At 35.7% G+C, this 19164-nt stretch overlaps 1 protein-coding gene across 1 annotated transcript; it reads left to right on the forward strand.

The window, feature by feature from the left end:
- Positions 1-1158: 1158 nt before the first annotated feature.
- On the forward strand, positions 1159-19161 carry LOC139979660 (kinesin-like protein KIF13A). The gene is made up of 20 exons (XM_071990676.1): positions 1159-1303; positions 2527-2667; positions 3459-3506; positions 4034-4180; positions 4734-4805; positions 5481-5560; positions 6091-6210; positions 6551-6642; positions 7299-7329; positions 8368-8467; positions 9633-9770; positions 10827-10943; positions 12006-12110; positions 12462-12554; positions 13147-13243; positions 13740-13882; positions 14446-14607; positions 15194-15400; positions 15611-15761; positions 16352-19161. Exons 1-20 carry the CDS (start codon positions 1301-1303, stop codon positions 16441-16443), a joined length of 2139 nt encoding a protein of 712 aa, XP_071846777.1. The 5' UTR covers positions 1159-1300; the 3' UTR covers positions 16444-19161.
- Positions 19162-19164: the final 3 nt, after the last annotated feature.

The raw sequence follows: 19164 nt of genomic DNA on the forward strand, positions 1-19164 counted from the left end.
GGCGGAAATTTTCACCCAGTCCAGCTTTAATAAAACTCATCATAAGCCATGATCTTAATTTATACATAGTACAAAGGCAGTCTACTTGTACTACTAATAATTTTTGTAAAATAATAATAATACTAAATTGTATCTTATGCAGTCCAAATCTTAAGAACAGGCCCCTTAGAATTATTACACAAGGACGAGAAGGCGTAGGCTAAGAACTAAAGGTTATAGGCCTTAGTCCATTATTAAAATTGGACTAAACTATGCAGGTATTCTAGTATTACTAAAACTAGGCTAGGGCCTACCTGTAGTAAAAACTTGTAGTATATTACTTTAGTAAATACAAAAGTACTAGGCCTATAGGCTAGCCTAGGCTTGTACTAGGGGCCTAGTACAGTAATATTACTGTCCGCTATGCCCTCGAAATTTTAAATTTTAACTATTTAGTAGCCATAAGTAGTACCGTGACTTATCAACTCCCTGATTTTTCCATATTAACGCAAAAAAAATGAAGGGAATCTATGCCGAATAGAAAGATTACGAAAAATACGAGACGTTGCAAATCTAGCACTAGCTACATCATAGTCGACATATAGCGCTAGGCTGCACGTTATAGGATACGGTGCTTTCGTGTATATGTGTATTATGTACGTTAGGATACATGTATTAGGGGCAACCAAAAGCACATAGGAGCACCATTTTCGTTGACCAAAAAATCACACTTTTCGGGGGAGTTACAACTTTTCTGAAAAATATGAGTAAGATTCAAGCTTATATATTACAAAAATGCTATTTTTACGGTTAAAAGTTGTCTAAGACGCGAAAGTCACATAACGATAGACGTCGACTCGATTTGACTTACCTTTATGTTTTTGCGTTGGTCGTCGATAAGAAAATGCACTGTTCTATTGGTAAAATCTTCGTTTCTTTCCGGAAATGATCGTATTTGAGTCTCTAAAGTATCCTTTATCGAGCTACGATACTCGTAAACCCGAATGACATTGGGATGTTTGCGAATTTTACCGATTACATCCATACATGGAAGTAGCGAACCGAAGTCCGTAGAACCGGATTTGCGCGAAACAATTACTTCCGGGTCAAGTAGCTGTGCTCGAAAATTTGCTAGTAACGGTCATATATTGAGGTCAGACTTCCAACTGTACTATTTCAGTGACGTCAAAGTTGTCTTGGAGCTATGTAAACTTTAACGTAAGCTTCAGGTGGAACTTTGGGTTTCATTGAAATTGTTTGCGACTATATTCGCTTGAGAAAATACCAGCTACATTCGATAATAGAAATTTGAATTGGAAGGATGGTAAATATCTTTTATATACCTCACAAACTTCGAAGCATGTTTAGATGAAACGTTAAGTGTTATGAGATCATGATGCCTAATTTAGGCTAGTACGTAGTAGTACAGTACTGTACTGTAGTACTATCCACCTGTTTCGTATGATCCTGTAGGCTCTACATGCTACTGTACGCTGCAATGGCCTGTTGGTTTGGCTAGATTAGTGTTTTACCAGTAACTTCAGTTTTCCATAGAACACAGATCCCAAATGTTGCATGCGCTGCAAGATTTTCTCACCATTATCTGAGATAACAAGAAAGCAATGCGTAATGGTGTCGGTGTAATTCTGGAAATTCATTTTAAATCGCTGAATACCCCCTTCACTTTCCATAATAGCTGTTACATACAGTAACATCAGTGACCCAAACGGATTTCATTAGCCTAACATTAGTTAGGCGATTTAAAAGCTAATGCATGTGACTTGTAACATTAGACTAGATTGTAGTGGTAACTCATTATGACAAGGACAGATAGCCTACAGATCCAAATGGGGTAAATGAGGATCCACTTACCTAGCCTAAAAAGAGTTCTGCAGAAATATTAATAAATGCAAAATGGGTCTGCATTTTGCTTAGCCTAGATAGTATTTACCCGGATTAATCAAGAGCTATGCACATTGATATTTTCATTCATTTAATTTTCATTCATATATTTGTTTCCCATTAAATGAAAACTTTTACAAAATTATATCTAGACAATGTTGTTTGTAAATTATATTCACATTTATATCTTTACTTATGTATGTTGAACCTTTGCTGCATGGGAAAGGAGAAACAGAATTGTCATACAATTTATGAAATCATTTTCTGCAAAGTTCTATATGGAAATATATCCCTCTTAAGAAGTGCTCACTGGCAAACAACATCAATGGGATCAATGGGATGGGATTAAACCATAGTACATAACAGAAATGGTTGAAAAATTAGTCCAAACCTTAAAACTGTGCTCTCCAATAAGGCTTGTCAGCTGTATGTAATATCCTATCACATTGGGTAGGATTTTTGGGGTCATTCCTGTAAAAATAACAGAGCACCAGCAAAGATCTGGTAGACTGGTATGACTAGAAGGTCATCAAATAAAATAAAGTAAAATTAAAATTAAGCTCCCTTATAGTTTGTGACGATATTGCTTTTCAGCTAAAAAGCATTACCTATTGAAGACCTCTCTTCTAATTTCTCTTGTGTCAGACTACCAAAGAACTTGTCCAAGTTATAGCAAGATGCAGACCTTTTATCGATTCGGAAAATGCCAAAGGGGCCACAAGAATCATCAAGATGGCTGGAGACAAACTAACAATACAAAATCCACAACAAGGAGGAGCTGGCAAGGTAAAGTAATGTCATGAGTATTTATACTCTTTTTTTAATGTAATAAACAATGTTGTATTGAAACAATTTATTGTGCAGTTACTAAATGTTGTCAAGATTATTACATTGCAACCAGTTACTCCTGACTTGACTGACTAATGCTACATAACAAAGTAAACTTATTAAATGTTTGAAAGTAATTTAAGCTTAAGAAGATACATCTTGTTATGGCTGTCAGAAATTGCTGGGATTTATTTTGACATTAGTTCCAGTCTTGGGCAATATTGTCACTAAACAATGATCAATTTTAGTGCAATTGGACTCAGTTGCTCATAACTTGAATTTGGTAAATCAGTTTTGATCAGATGTTTGCATTTCTGGAGGTCCACTCAAAGTGATCTTAACACAATATTGCCATAGTGTATACATACTGTACAATTGAGATGAAACAAAATACTAATAATCAATATCTATATAGATACATGTTGATAGATCAACTCCTTAATAGTGTTAAAGGTCACAGTCAGTATAGGCCCCAAATTATAGCTTGCTATAATTGCTAGATGTTTTCAAAAAGTACTTTTACTGGAGGTCTTTACTCTCCAAATTGTTCTCAGACATTTTTAAGGAACACACAAGGTGACCGAATGTCCCAGTAAGGAAACTTTCCTCGAAGGTTGTAATAAAAACAGTCTAAGAAATTTTGACCAAAGGTGACCATATTTGAATATCTAGCATATTTGGGGCCAATGCAGCATACCTTTAAGCAGTTCCAATTAATGTGCATTTTCCTCCCTTCTTTTCTATTACAGGAAAGTACATTTGTATTTGATGCCAGCTATTTCTGGGATGTTAGAACAGTAAGTATTTTACTAGTTGCAGTATGTATAGATATCTGTCATCTTTCTTTGATTTTCATTAGTCCAAAAAAAGTTTTAGACCAAAGGTTTTTACCAAATAGGTACAATTTTTTCTTCTGTTGTTTCATATAAAGTTTTCATGAATTTCTTAGATGCTGGTCCACATTGCAGGTCAATCATTACAATTCCCTTTACAGATCTTTGTTGTGCCTTACTTCCTTACTTCATTGATCGCCTCACACTTGCCATGAAATCCCATTCCTACCCCTTTTCAGATGTTTTAAACTAAATTCTAAAGCCTCAGTCACTCCCTCATTAAGTAGACAAGATTCTACGGCTTTTGGTCTTACCCCAGCCTCAATCACACCCCCCACCTCCCTCATCCACTTACAAGGCAGGCAAAATTTTCTTTCGTTGGGAGATTTCTGTATTCTCTGTTAACGTACTGTATCCTTGGGTCATTATAACGTCACAGCAATTGACAAACTTTCAATTTCAATGTTATTTGTCCCTTTCACTCAATTCAGAGCCAGATTTTTAAAGAACAATGTGAGCCTTTGCTGAAGAAATCCATGGAAGGTATCAATGTGGCATTCCTTGCGTACGGACAGACTAATAGTGGTAAAACACATCTCCTGACTGGCTCTGTAGAAAGTCCTGGCATAGTGCCTATGGTAAGTAATATGATATTTATAATGATTACCAAGTATCGTTCTAACATAACATATGTGCTATGGTGTTTGTATCGTGAATGTTCAAAGTTGTGGACGTTAGCCTACAGTAAAATAATTGTGTAGGTCAGGTATCTACCAAAAGGATGTCCTAGTGTACAGCGTAAACCCTCAGTAGTTCTTGCATAGTGCCTATGTTAGGTATATTACTGTGGTTCAGCTTTTATGGCTCGTCTTAAGTATGTTCAGGAACATTATAACACAGGACCCCTGACACAGTTTTGAGATTGGGAAGAGGGCCAGAGGAGAGGTGGGAGGGGGGAGGAGGGAGGGTGGGTATAGTTTAAACCATTGTTTAGCATTGTTGGAAGTGTGACCTATTGGGTACTAAGCCAAAGTGAAAATCATTGCTCTTCTGTTGTTGTTGGGAGCGCTTTGCAGTTGCATTGGAAAAGAAAGAAAGCAGAGCTGATCATTTTGTGTGTGTGTGTGTGACATATACTTGTCAGAAAACTAAACATTTTCTGTTTCTTCTTCATTTTCATTTTTCTTCCAGCTAAACAGGAGTTTGTTCAAACATCTTGGTGAATCCACAAACAAGTATTTAGTGACAGTGTCTCACTTAGAGGTGAGTCTTGTGATATCCTAAAGAGAGTATTGGTTGTGTCGTCATAGGTGAAGAAATAGTATTCACCAAAAAGCTACCCCGTTTTTACTTTTAATTTGATGAACAGTTCCACAAGTCAGAATATTTCTGACTAAACTAAGCATTTAAATATACATAATGACTCTCAGCATTTGCTCCTGACCATTTAAAGTTGATTTATAGTTTGTACATAAGGTTAGTATATTTTACATTAATGCTATATATATGTATCCATTAACTTAATACTGCTATCTATAGGTCAAAATGGGCATGCTATAACTAGTTTACATGTCCTTTCAATACAGGCTTTAAATATGGCCGTGATCAATCTCTTTCATAGTCAAGCTAGATATAACATAGATAGTCCAGTATCGGTCAAGTCAATTTTTACGATCTTGCTTTCGGCGTCTTCACCACGTCGCCAGTATTTATGTTCCAGTAAATGTTTTTGAAAATTGAGTGTGTGCACAAAATTTTGATACAAAATGGAACTGAGGCGATGTATTTCTGATTCAGCAGAGACATTTCCTGTTTGAATTCTCTTTATAATGAAGAGGGAAATGGGTTTTTTCTTTATCCATTGTAGTTTAAACAGTTTGGAAAGAATTTATGGTGTTATCTTATTTTTCTGCTTTCTTTTAATTTCTTGCCTTAAAGATTTTTGATAGAACAATGACTGATCTTCTCAATCCTCACTCTGATACAATGAAGATACGACAGCACCCTCAACTTGGCATGTAAGTATTGAAAGACAGCAATATTTAAGAAGTCCTGGGATAAAAAATGGGGGTGGGGGGTTCTGAGTGGGTAGAGGGGTAATTGGTAAGTTTTTACTGCCATGTTACCCTATGTCTATGGTATAGATGGTACATAACCGATGGCAAATTTTAGTATAATGCTTGTGTATTGGTTGAATCCCGGATTGCCAAGGTGATAACATGAGATCTCATGGTACTCTAATGTACTCTAATTGTATCAAAGATTTTAAAATTCCGTTGTTAAACTTCAGACGAGCATTACAGACAAAGCTGCAAGCCAGAGCATTTTTCCTAACTCTTATTGCACTTTAATAGCCAATCCAATTTCAAAATAAGTTACAGTCTTTGGTGAATTCAGACTCTTTGCAGCTAGAACCTTTCGGCATTCCTTGTCTGAGTTGTGTGAATTTATTGTACTATGATGGATTCCATTCTTAGTATTTTCAACTAATAGCAGCAGCTGCTTATATTTCTAGAATTCATTAACTTATCTGTCTTATTCAATGCAGATATGTCGATGGGCTCTCTGAGTTTGTTGTCCACTCCGGTGAAGACCTGGCCAAATATTACGACCAGGGAAACAGAGCCAGGAAGGCTGGGGCCTCTGATGTCAGGAAACACAGGGCTAGGTAAATATTGAATCCATATCATTCCATTCCTTCATTGCATTGTAGATTCATTTGTGATGTTATGATTTGTCTATATTTTTTTTCGTCACAGGTTGTTAGCCCTGAGCTTCTTTGCTGTCCCAACCATGATATTCTCCACGTAGTGGGAAGAAAACTGATTAATTTGGTGCTATGCCATTGGTCGCCAGACCAATAAATTTGGCTATATCTTATTGGACTATTTTGCTATGGAATATACCTCAGTACTTTTAGTTGTACCTTCCTTATGTACGATATTAAGACTTGTTTTTGTTCATCCTCTATGATAATCATTTAAACTTTTTTAAATTTGTCCAAACAGGGCTCATGGAATATTCACAATCACTGTAGAACAGAAAGGCCAAAATGGCAGCCATGCTCTCCGAAGCAGAATACAGATTATTGATCTAGCAGGTAAATACTGATCGGAACGACTAACCCAGTCACAGGAATCAGCCAAGTATTGGATTTCATCTGTCCCAGGCCAGTTCAAATAACTTGGACTGTTCACTTGCATTCCAAGAATATCCATAGGCAGTGCCTTACATCGCTAAGGGTACCGAATGCCCAGTTGTCAAGTGATAGACAAACCAAACCTATTTTGCTTTACTGGAGCTTCCACCAGATTTGCTTCTGGTGGTCAGATCAGCACGACAGTCGTGAATGGGAGGGGGGGGGGGGAGGGGTTAGATCAAGAGTTCTGCTATCAGCAGCATTTATCCACGGCCACAGTTGGTCATAATTTAGTACAGTGAATGCATCAGTACAGCTCAAAAACATCCTTCCTCGTTCAGGAGTAAGACCAACTATTTTTGAGTTTTGGGTTTATTTCCGACAGAGTTGTTCAATAGTCAAACTTAAATTGACATTTAAGTTAGTATCTTTTCACCTAGTTTAAATACGGTTATAGCTGTAGGTGCTACCATTTGTTAGACTTGTCATACATTAAACCCTCCTGGGTAGAGTTTTAACTCTCTACTTTCCAATAATCTGAATCTCTCATGAACAAAAGTTCAATCTAGCAACCGATCGATAGAAGTAACTTCACCTTTCTTCTAATTCTCTTACAGGCTCAGAGGGTGTTCAGAATGAAGATGAAGGGTAAGAAAAAGGATGATTTTATTTCTCTTTGTTCTCAGCGTTTCATCCATTAAAGATCACTTTAATAATTGCTCTCTTATATTTAGCATGATGCTCAACTCTTCCAAATATCTCAATAAACCACTCTCCTGGAATGTGACCAGTGCTTAAGCCCTGGATTCCTGGCATTGGGGAAGGGTTAATTCACTATTAATCAGTGAACTGACCAGTGAAATTCAACTTTCGGTGCTAGTATAAATTTTGTAAAAGTTTAACTAAAGATTACCAATATTGGTGTAATTTTCATATTTGGAAGCTAAGATGCTTCACTTCATATAATCATCCTAATGTTAAAGAGAATAACCTGACAGTGTTTTTTTAACAAGCGAATAATATAAAATTGACTAAGCTCTAGTTCTTCAGATCATATTTAATACATCTGAAGAAACACTTGTATTCAAACCCAGAAATATTAATTAGGAAGTAGAATTTAAAGCATATCTTTATGTAACTTGACAAGTCATTTAGAGAAAGCGATCGGATTGTTTGGTTAAACTACCTATCTACTGAAAAGCCAGTGCATGTATATGTTGTAAACTATTTAACTTTTAAATGTTGAAAGTAACATTGTTTCGGTTTAAGCTGGTACTTGTAATGACCAAAAACTTTTTCTTAAACTTTTTTCAACTCATCAGACTGGCATAGAAAATTTGTATTCTCAGTAATTTTGGCTAAGATGAAACTGGCAATAAATATGTTTGTTTCAATTGCAATACAGCATACCCTGGAAGTTGTTTCATTATTTTATTCTTTATTTTTTCATGGGACATTTTGCACAAGATGTTCCTCTACTTTTCTTCTTGTTCCACAAGCATGAGCCCCTTTTCAACATGAAGTATAGACCATTCCCATCAAAATATCTGAAGGAGAAAGGTTGTAAGAATTCCCATAGACCCGATTTTCTGGATATATATCTTAGTTAATCTAGGTTGATTATCTAATGACAGTCTCGTATCTCTATTCTTAATTTTTTTTTTTTTTTTGTTGGTTTGTTTACAGCTTAGTGACATTTGGAAATGTTATCAGAGCGTTGGGAGATCCCAGATCGAAAGGTGGTCATGTTCCTTACAGAAATTCAATCATCACAAGACTATTGCAGGTTAATTAACCATTTTTAATATTTTTGTTTTGTTTAACGCAGTTGATTGCGATTACCACTTTTCATTATCTCTTGACATTAGATATACTCGCCAAGGAGCTATTTTGGTACTTTCTCGTCACAAAAGATGTTTAAAATTTCTAGAGAAAGTCCTTGTCAGGAGTGACAACATTCTCGTCAATAACTGTTTAAGCCAGCTGGCTGATATATTTACTCATTTTTTTAATATGAAAAGAAATTTCATGGACCTCTTACAGGACATAGCCTGTATAGCTTGACTCATCTTGTTGGAGAAGCTGGAAAATATAATCGTACATGACAAAACAACAACTATTTGAAGTAAACATTGATGCAACTGCTTTCTTCTTTTAAGACCTAGCTAAATATTTCCATACCACAGTGTGTGATACTGTTGCCCAATTCAGGTGTGTCATTTAGAACTGATTTGAGAAAATGATGTGCTCAAAATATGGCTAATTTCGACCATGCTTTGGTGGTGTGTAGAAGTTACTTATGGTGTTGTGTAAAAAATATTGGTAATGTTCTGGCAATATTTTGTACTCTGTAGTTTTTTGGGAGGAGATCCGATTCTAGACAACCAAGCCTAAAGTCTGGCCAATTTCTATAGACCCGTAGTTTAACACAATTGTGTTAAGAACTGGTTTTGGAGGATTGTGTAATAGGCTATTTTGACCAACTTCAATAAATGCCATTATGTTTTAAACTTTTCAACTATAATCTAGTGCCCTGTTATCATTATTTGTAAACTGCCATGAATTGAGATACTTAAATTTGAAATATAAAGTGAATGGAACAATCGCGTTAGTAATTTACTCTAGCCAAAAAAATTATGGTTACTCGAGGCACAACTAAATGTTCAAATGGAAGAGACTAGTTATAAATATTTACAAACTAGTCGTTTTTAGGTTCCTTCGTTACATCTGCCTATTAAAATTGACAGTATTAGCCTTGACGCCCAATCTACAAGTAATTTGTTTATATTACTTGATATTTCAACAGACTGATTCGCAGCATATTATTCAATGCTTACATTGACACTGACTCCCTCGATCAAATGGAAAAACAAAATAATTAAACCTGGCATATTTGGTATGATTTCTCACCCCAATTCTGTTATCTTTTGCTTTTTTCCCTTCATTTTTAGGATGCACTCGGAGGGAACTGTTCCTCTCTGGTGTTTGCGACAGTCTCGCCTGCAGATACCTGCTACAATGAATCTCAGAATACTCTGGAACATGCACAGTACTGCAGGAACATCGAAAATGTCATAAAGAAAAATCTGGTCAGTTGATTTCAAGAAATTAAAAGATGCGGGTTTGCTTCAGTCTAAGTTTGATTGTGTAAATCAACTGTAAATCAAGCTGATACACGACTCTTGTCGTGTAGCTTTGCCTGCACTGTAGTGTGACTGGTTCGTGGTATTTCCCTCAGTTAAATTTAAACTCTATTGATAAAATGTTGCTTGTCATTATGTATCCAGATTTACAACTTCCAACAACCGTTTTTTATCATTTAAAGAATATTTCAAGCCTGGTAAATTTTTATTTGTTTGACCGATGAATATCATGTTGCTATGGTATTTGTCGTCACGCAAATCCTTCTGTGGCTTCAGAAAGATACAACTTGCGAGCGACGAACAGTTTGTGGCAAGTCTGTTTAAACTTGCAAGATGCTAAGTAAGTTTATCTCTCAGAATGGTCGCCAAGGTTTCACAACTCTGAAAAGCAGATCGATAACTATATTTATGATCGATCGATTGATTGATTGAATGTATTGTTGAAAGTTGACATTACATTAGGTTGTTACTGTGTGTGGTTTAGGTGGACTCGTGTTGAAGGTAAGACAAAATGTTTTCCGGTAATTCAGTGTCATTTAACATTGGAGTTTGATCATTCGAAACAAAATTAAACCTAAATTGCACATTTACGAGTAAGAAAAAGATGAGTTATTTAGTAAATACCAGACTCATTCTGAAATACAATTTACGAGGTAATTTCCTTCACTTAGAATAGATGCAGTTTTTTTTAGACATGCATGAGAACCAGTTTTGTTGATCTTCAAAACTAGGCCGTATAGGCTGAGCAGAATACTTAAGTTCTATCAATTAGTTTTGCTTGCTCTCGTTTCAGTAAGTTTCTCGTAAGTCATATATCACAATGTTGTAAAGTCAAATTTCAAAAAAATATATATTTCAGCTCTGAGAAGCAAATCATGCTATAACTGACGGCATTTTTGTGTAAGAAACATAGTTTAATTTCTTTTGGCTGTTTTACAGTGGAATGGTTCAGTTAAAATGACAATTGAGTTTATACCTGTCTCTCTTTCATTCTACTTCCAGGATGATAGTGATAGACTTAGAAATGAGCTGAGAGAAGAAATTAGCCGCCTGAGGGAAAAATTATCTGCAAGTAACCTTTCTGATCCATCAAGCAAAGAGGATGTTTCAAGAATGCAGGTGGGTCTTCATGCAGATATCTCCCATTAAATTCAACTTACACCTGTTGTCAATGTATCAAAGTCATTGCAGAAGAGGAACTAAAATATTTTAGCCACATTACATACTTATAGTTGAAATGTTTCTTTGCAGAAACAAATCATAAAATATTTATCACATCTCCATGCATTACATCAGATTGAGTGGTTCTCACTGTTCTCCCTTTCAACATATATACTCAAGTGTAAACTAAGCAATGTAATTGAGCTATCTTTGTATCACTAGCCTAACCTAACCTAATCACCTGCTGCAATCAAGGGAAAAAAATAAAGAAACTGACCTATCCTATCCTGCATTTTAAGCACTGGAATAATCCCTTCCCCCCCTTTTTTTTGGAATTAGTGGAGATTATAGTTGCCATAGTGACAATAAGTTAGACACACATTTGTAATAACTTGTGCCTGTAATTCTTTCTTTGTTTGCAAATCAGTAAAGTTCTAATTAAAATTGATCACAGCAATTTTGGTGGCCAATTAAGTTATCTTTGAAGAATTTGAACATCGTCCTGATTCTGTGGTGGCTTAAATATTATAAAAACCTATCACAATTAACTTGACAGTGTATGTGCTCTCACAATATGTGAACACACTTCAGGTAGAATGTATGTTACAAAGAACAGTACATTAATGTTAAATTAATTTCTTTGAGTTTTGGTTGTTGTTATCTCTCCTATTTTGTTCTATCTATAAATATTTCTTCTTCTAAAATTCTTTCTCCTGTCTTGAAGATCACTTGCATCATTACATAGTTTCTATTTTTTTTTTAAATAGTATGTCAAAATCAGCATATTTGGAGCTACTATTTTGCTTTATCCTTTATACTCATTTATAAAATTATATGTATAACGTAACACTTTGCCAATGTGAAAATAAGAATACAAATTTGAACTGAAAACATAAATCACATAAATTATGAGTCAGATACAATTTTCCTTAGTACCCACAATGCACGCAGCAGAAATGTTAATAAAGGCATTATCAGTTTATTCATTAAGTTTGTCGTTCATCTTTCAAACTCTCTTAGGATCTGATCAAAGACTTGCAAGTTGCTAAGACTCAAACCTGGGAAGCAAAAGAGAGATTTTCGATGCAGTACGAGGAAGACAGAAAATTGAACCTGGCAAAGAAGGTAATATTTATCAACTTATCACTGGAAACGGTCACAACTTTTGATACTGATTAGCTGTTTGCTAATTTCTACCGGAACTCTGGTTACAGTTCATATCACATAGAAACTTGGAGTGAAACTGCAGTTGTATATAAGGCCTTGCTAGTGCTTGGCTACAGTGGGCTATGGTGGGCTACGGTGGGCTACGGTGGGCTTCGTCTACAGTGAAACCCACAAAAACTGGGGTTGTCCATCTCTTCTATTCCTTACTTGAATACTGTAAAGTGCACATTTGATGTTTACGAAAAATACCCTTTTATAACTGCTTTTACAAGACAGATTTGCAAATATTTTATGATGTTTATGCTTCAGGGCATCCTCCAGTGGGTCATGGCCGAGAGTTTGCGCCGTGACAACAAGCAGATCCAGGAGAGGATGATGGTGATGCAGAATGAAAAGGATTTGGTAAGCAGTTGGATTGATTAGAAATTTATGCAGAACAACTGTTTTTGTTAATAGAATAAATTTATTTATGCATAGCTAGTTAACGATCATGGCATCAGCATTGCAATTTCCTTGTAGTGAGTTAGACTACACCTTTTGTACCAGAATAAACAGACTGTCGCTAATGTGGAGTATCCCCATATGATAATAATAATACAAAACATGTATATAGTGCGATAAACACCGGCATCAATGCGCTTTACAAAAATAGAAAAGCTACAAAATAAACACATGATTAAAATAAACACAAGTATATAAGTAATGTTCACTTAACAAGGCCCATTAAGAAAATTCAAATTAATATTAATGTCTGTTTTTTTTTAGTATCCTACCTGTTGTTATTACATATTGCATGGAACAGTTTGTTCAATATTCAACCCTCTCCCCTCCCCTTTGCCCTCCCCCCACCTTCCTTTGTTTGTCATAAGCAATGCATTGTTCCTTATTTCTCAAAACAGAGGACAGGTACATGTCAGATATGTTGGCATTCATTAATTAATTCTGTGTTTCGTTACTATATTTTTGGCATTTCTGGCTCCCCTTGCACTATCAGCTTCAAACTGAGTACAAAGAGAAGAGAAAATTAGTGGATTCTTTGAAAGAAGACTTACAACTCAGAATTGTGGAATACACCAAGATGGCAGAGAGTGGTGAGTAGCTTTATCAATTCCATTACAAGTATCTCAAAGTAAACAAACTGGTTACTAAAACAGTATTATGTCATTGAGTGAAATAATTATATTCAGTTTCTCTTCGATTATACAATTCTTTGGATTGCACGTTTACAACCAAAGTTTCTTGGCATTTTTTGAAGTGTGATACCAGAAGATAATAGTTTCTTTGCAGGACAAATAGTAGATCTATAGTCATCATTAATTTGTGATTTTTAACCCTACCGCCGTGAATTACAGGCCAATCTGCACTTACCCTCTTATCAAAGTTTCTTGGCATTTTGTGAAGTGTGATACCAGAAGATGCACTTACCCTCTTATAAAAGTTCTCTGGTCGATTCAACCTAGCTTGGGAAAGACAAAACCTCCAATGTGGGCTTTTTTTGGACTTTGGTATAAGATGAACACTCTGCAGTTTCCTCGTTGCATACAAATTAGATTTTTTTTGTTTTGTTTCTTGTTTTGCTCTTTGAAGGTAAAGCGACGGAGGAGGAGACGAAAGCAAAAGTGAACGCCATCCATGAATTAAAGGAGAAGGTCAAGAGAGAAGGAGAGTCGTTAAAAGAAGTCAAGAAACAGCTGAAGGAATTACAGGACAGACAGAAGAAGGAGAAGGAGGTCAGAGATAATAGACTATCTGTTAATTATCTTATCACTAATCACTAATTATAAAGGATGAGGGGCTTCGTATTCATGTTTCTGTCAGGTTCTGCCAGGGTCAGGCTTTACTTTCCCTAAAACATCCTGTGAGGTATATGATTCCATTTTGCTACAAGGAACAATTCTTTAAGTTTCACCAGTAAAGTCAAGATGGTACTATAAATATATCACCAGTAAGGTCAAGACGGTTATGTTTTTCAAGACAATGTGTTAATATAATTAGTATCATGGTTGTGGAGAGGGTTGTATTACCTTTAATAAAAGTAAGGACACATTAGAGGTTCCCCCCTACACCTTCTTTCCCCTCCCCATTTCCTCTCCCCACATTGTTTTTACAACTCAACACTTGTAAAGTTTACATATCTTCATGATGATGACTGCATTAATTTTCCTTTTGTTTGAAGTGGTGGGGGGGTTGGTGGGGTTAGGTTTGGTTCAGATCATCTTATCACTATCAAATTTTCCTTTGATTTTGTAAACCAATCTTGATGAAATTTTACATTCCCTTGGACTTTTAACAGGATATGCGAAGTCAGCAATCAGACCTACAACATAACTCCGAGCTTCGCCGGTTGGCCAGAGCAGAGGAGAGGAAGAAGTTAGAGGCAGAGAATGCTTTGATGCTGGAGGATGAGTTAGAACGGATGAAGATGGAAGTAGACCACCAGAAAGCAGAGATACAGGTGAGATCTCCTGCTTTCATATCAATAAAGTCTTGTTTGTTAATCTTCTTCTGTTCGTAACCATGACATGCTCCTCGATGCGACACTTATCTCTCATCAAAAGTAATTCTAGCAAGAACAAATGGGCACATATAATGGCTAGGTAATTAGGTGACTCCCTTGGTAAAACAAGGGACATTACTGCCTGGAATCACTGGTTGGAATTTCATTGAACTTCTACCATACTAGTTTTATGAAAGTTTTCTTACTATTTCGAAGTCAGTGTTATAATCATGCTAGCATCTTCACTTCCATTCAAATGGAATTCCAACCAGGCATTTTATAAACTTTAGCCAAAAACCTCAAGATATGATAATTTTTAAGTATGTTTTTAAAGGTTTCATCTGAACCCTGGTAATTGATTATTATAATTAACATTTTAAGGAGTGCGAAGAGTCCATGTGAAACATCTTTTGCATAAAATTTATCCTTTCTTTTCCAATCAAAATTCTAGATACTTCCAATTTTCAGGATTGGATAAAATACCATCTATGATGACATTTCTTGTCAATAAAATAACCTATTTACATATTTTTTTTATCTTTAGCTCAAAAATGCTGAAGGTTTCACGTATTCTAAAGACGAGGCCATGCAGATGGAGATCAATCTTGCTCGGGAGAGAGAGGAGAGGCGAGTGGTCACCATGCAACTGCAGGCCATCGATGCAGAAAAGAAACTTGTCCTAGAGGAACTGAAAGAGTCCTATAATAAACACAAAGAAGAACTGGAAATACAGAAATTGCAAAATTTTCAGGTAAATTAAAAAAAAAAAGGAAGTTTGAGGTAGGGTCAGTCTCTTCCTGTTATTATCTCATCAACAAATATTGGGAACTTAAGTTTGCTTTTTTTGCAGTTTTTCTTGAGCAGTTACTTTTTATATAGAATTTTCCATCACATGATCAACAAATTTCACATTCTGTTTAGCTTTGTTTTAGTCTCAAACCGTCGTTTTTCATCTCTTCAGACTTTCCGAAACTACAGAGAGGTGTTTGAAGAACAAAAGGTTGCTCTCGAACAGCGATACCGAGCTCTGCTTGAAGATGCGGTCCAAGATGCCATTTTCCTTTCGAGCAGAAATTCCGAGTTGGAGCTCGAAAATCAGGGACTGAAGCAAGGTAGGGTATCACAAATGTTGTCATTTAAGATGTTTAGCACATTTACATTATCATTCATTTAGCTAGTTTGTAAACTAATCCCAGAATGCACCACTGCAACTGTAATGCCAAAAATGTAAGAGGGATTCACAGAGTGGAGACAAATGTGTTAGGCATTGCAATCCTGTGCACTTCAGCTGGCCTACCGAGTTACTAGTAGATCAGTGAAGTTAGGCCTGTCCATTTTTCTATTGAGGGAGGGGGGGGGGGTGGACATGCACCAAAGTTGACTAATGTCCATCCTTTGGGGGGATGTGATAGGAGATGACCCCCCTCTGAGAAACTTGTTTTTCGGAAAGGGAGAGAAAGGGAGAGATACAAAATTGTGCTAGAATTTCATTCCTTTTTAACTACATTCATGGGCAACAAGTTTATGTGTTGCCAGTGTTTACAGCATAGCAGCATTAGTGTTTATAATGTAGCCCTTTTGGAAGATAGTCTGAACAATTTGTAGGGAGCTAGTGGCTACAGCATTGGTTGAAGTACTACCAGGGTTCTTTTGTGAAAGAAGTACAAGCATGATGGTTTTTGTCTTACTTTTCTTACATCAGAAATTGCAGAATTAAAAGATAAATTGTCAACACAGAGAAAGAGAAAGGATTCATCATCCTCCAGCAGCTCAGATGAAGAGAAGGATAATTGAACTGCCGGGGAGTAGAGGCGGTCGACGAGCATAGAAGTGTAAGCTGGATAGGCATGTACAGTAGTAAGAGAACGAAGCTCTGATCTGTCAGTAACCCCAGTGGGTGAAGCCACGATATAGGTGACTGGGTGGTAGAGTTAGAGGAAGGTGGGCAGGGGTATCTTTTTTAAAATAGATAATAATGTCTGTATTGAAATACACCAGGACCCTGAATAAACCAACAGCCAGTATGGTGTGTAGGCTAATGGATATTGGAAAAGAAATTAATGAAAGGGTGGGAAGGACTTTTTCTTTACATAAACTGTCATGGAGATATGTAAATCAAGGACAAACTAAAACGAATGACATTTGACTTTGTACAGGGTTAATTATCATTCGTGAATGAGAGCGAATTACAGCGAAGGACGGGGGTGAGAAGAGATAGAATGATTAACGGAGTGGAGTAAATGCGGTTATTGGTTTTTCTACGCAAAAATGATTTGAGGAAAATCGCATGTTACGTGGTTGCAGGGATTTGGTGTATTTTACACCCCCTTTGGCACCCCCTTTAAAAAAAAAATCTTTTTTTTTCCCATAGAAATGTCCAATATAAGGACTCTTCCTGAAATTTTTAGCCGTTTCAAGATTATAGTATTGTTAGTTTCTAACAATTAAAATCGGTAAAATGATGTTAAATTTACTTTTTAAAATCAGACTTACAATTTCGCTTACTATAAGGTGCGTTTGTATCTTGTCCGTACTTTATTAGATCTGTAAGCCACGCACTTCGCGTCCACTCGGTTTGCGTGGCTTTTATTGTCTGTGCTGTCATTCATTTTAGTCAACGCAATTTTTTAGTGTGTACAACATATTGTCATTCGTTGTGTGTAATGCAATTGTCATTCGTTTTAGTAACACCCTGGAAATCAGCAAGACTAATATAACTGGGAAAAAGAGGGAGAGGGGAGTGTTGGGGTAAAATTTGCAATTCTCTGATGTCACTTATGCTGCACCACCATGACTATTCAACTCTGAAGACTGTTAGGATACATGTAATTGTAGTGAACTGTGGCTACTCAAAGTAGACCTAAGCATCAGGTATGAGAGGTACTTATGACTAGGAACATGATCTGAGCCAGGGTGTCCATGGAATCATGTCTTTCCGAATTGTATGACAAAATCCTGCTCGATTTATTGAAAAATGCTTTTGAAATGTTGCTTATGGTTAAGCATGTTCATTTAAGAATGTCCCATAGAATTTTAGTGATCTGATTATCTTGTGTAATGAAATTTAAGTGCAGCTTTTTAACACAATATTTAGATCTTTGTCCAGAATTCTTTGTATTTCCGTGACATGCGCTCCTCAAAGAAGGGGTCAAAATGATCGTGAAATTTCAAATCGCTAAATCACTGCATCACAGAAATTCTTAAACAGTTGAAATCCATGTGATCAATTTTTCATTTGTAGATGATTTACAATCAATTTTAAGTTAAATGACAATTACACTTTTATAAAATAGATATCTATAATGGGGACTGTACAGTTTAAGATATTAGTATATATTTAAGAGTAACTTAGTTTTATAGAGTAATGTTTTTCAACCTCATTTCATGTTTGCTATGGGATGACCTTGGTAATTTATCTTCATTCTGTATAACTAGTATTGCATCTTTATCTTGCATCTTTGTATTGCATCTCTTTATATTAGGTTATGTTCACACCTTCCATGTGTAGCAGTTCGATATAGATATGCAAATAACGATTTTGTGGTCGATCAATGTGAAAACCACAACTAATTTCTTTTCTCCCTCCCGGCTTGTATATATGAAAAGTCAAATGTTCACCACTTTCTTTAGTTTTGGTTATCCCTCCTTTCCATAATAACATACTATTGGGAAATATATATAAACAACCAGTGTGGCATTATTTGGAAATTGATGTGATGCCATACAATCTCTCTCTCAAACCAAAGATAACAATTTGGTTGTGCTTGCAAAATATCGAAGTACATTTTTGGATTTTTTTCTTAGCATCCTTGATCTCTTATTAATAATGCTTAAGTTGCAATTGACCCAAGGTCGCTATCTATAAACAGCAAAATCCAACCATCATCCTATTTCAGCTGTTTTGTTCAAAATTAGGTTACTCAATGAAATAAACTTACTGACACTATAGCACACACATGGACTCCTATTTGCATAGCTATGAACTCATCAGTATTCAAATCCATTTGAAGAGACAACCCTTCAGGCAAGTGCAAAGCAACAAAATGTAATTTTAAAAAGTATTTAATGGATAAGCAGATTGCTAACAGTTTTGTTTGAAGTTTAAAGTATGTGTTTTATGTACCCTACAGTATGTCCTATACATACTGGTGATGTCAGATTCTCTCCTTTAACAATGTATTGATTGAATTGTTAATGAGGTGATATTTATATTTTAGATATTTCCTTTGAAATTCCAATATTATATAGTAGTCTCTGCAGAGTCCTCAGGTTTGTGAACTAATTAGAATACTTTATATTAATCCTTTATATTGAATTCCATATTCTATGCTAGACCAGCTATTCCAGGAAAAGTCCGTCCAAATAAAAAAAGTCTTTCATTGCTTTGCTTTTACTTGTTTCAAACTTGTTATGATAATTTATTGTTTCAGATCTGTTCAAATAACTAATTTTATAAATCATGAAAAGTATAAACAAAGTTATCTACGACAAAAAAAAAAAGTAGACAAAATACGG

The sequence above is a fragment of the Apostichopus japonicus genome, chromosome 14 (genome assembly GCF_037975245.1).
Source record: "Apostichopus japonicus isolate 1M-3 chromosome 14, ASM3797524v1, whole genome shotgun sequence".
Classification (NCBI taxonomy): Eukaryota; Metazoa; Echinodermata; class Holothuroidea; order Aspidochirotida; family Stichopodidae; genus Apostichopus; species Apostichopus japonicus.

What these genes read in the sequence shown, in the direction of transcription:
- LOC139979660 (XM_071990676.1), top strand. An exon ending in ATTTCTGGGATGTTAGAACA is followed by an intron (nt 3,507 to 4,033) that starts GTAAGTATTTTA and finishes CACTCAATTCAG; the next exon opens with AGCCAGATTTTTAAAGAACA. An exon ending in ACAGATTATTGATCTAGCAG is followed by an intron (nt 6,643 to 7,298) that starts GTAAATACTGAT and finishes ATTCTCTTACAG; the next exon opens with GCTCAGAGGGTGTTCAGAAT.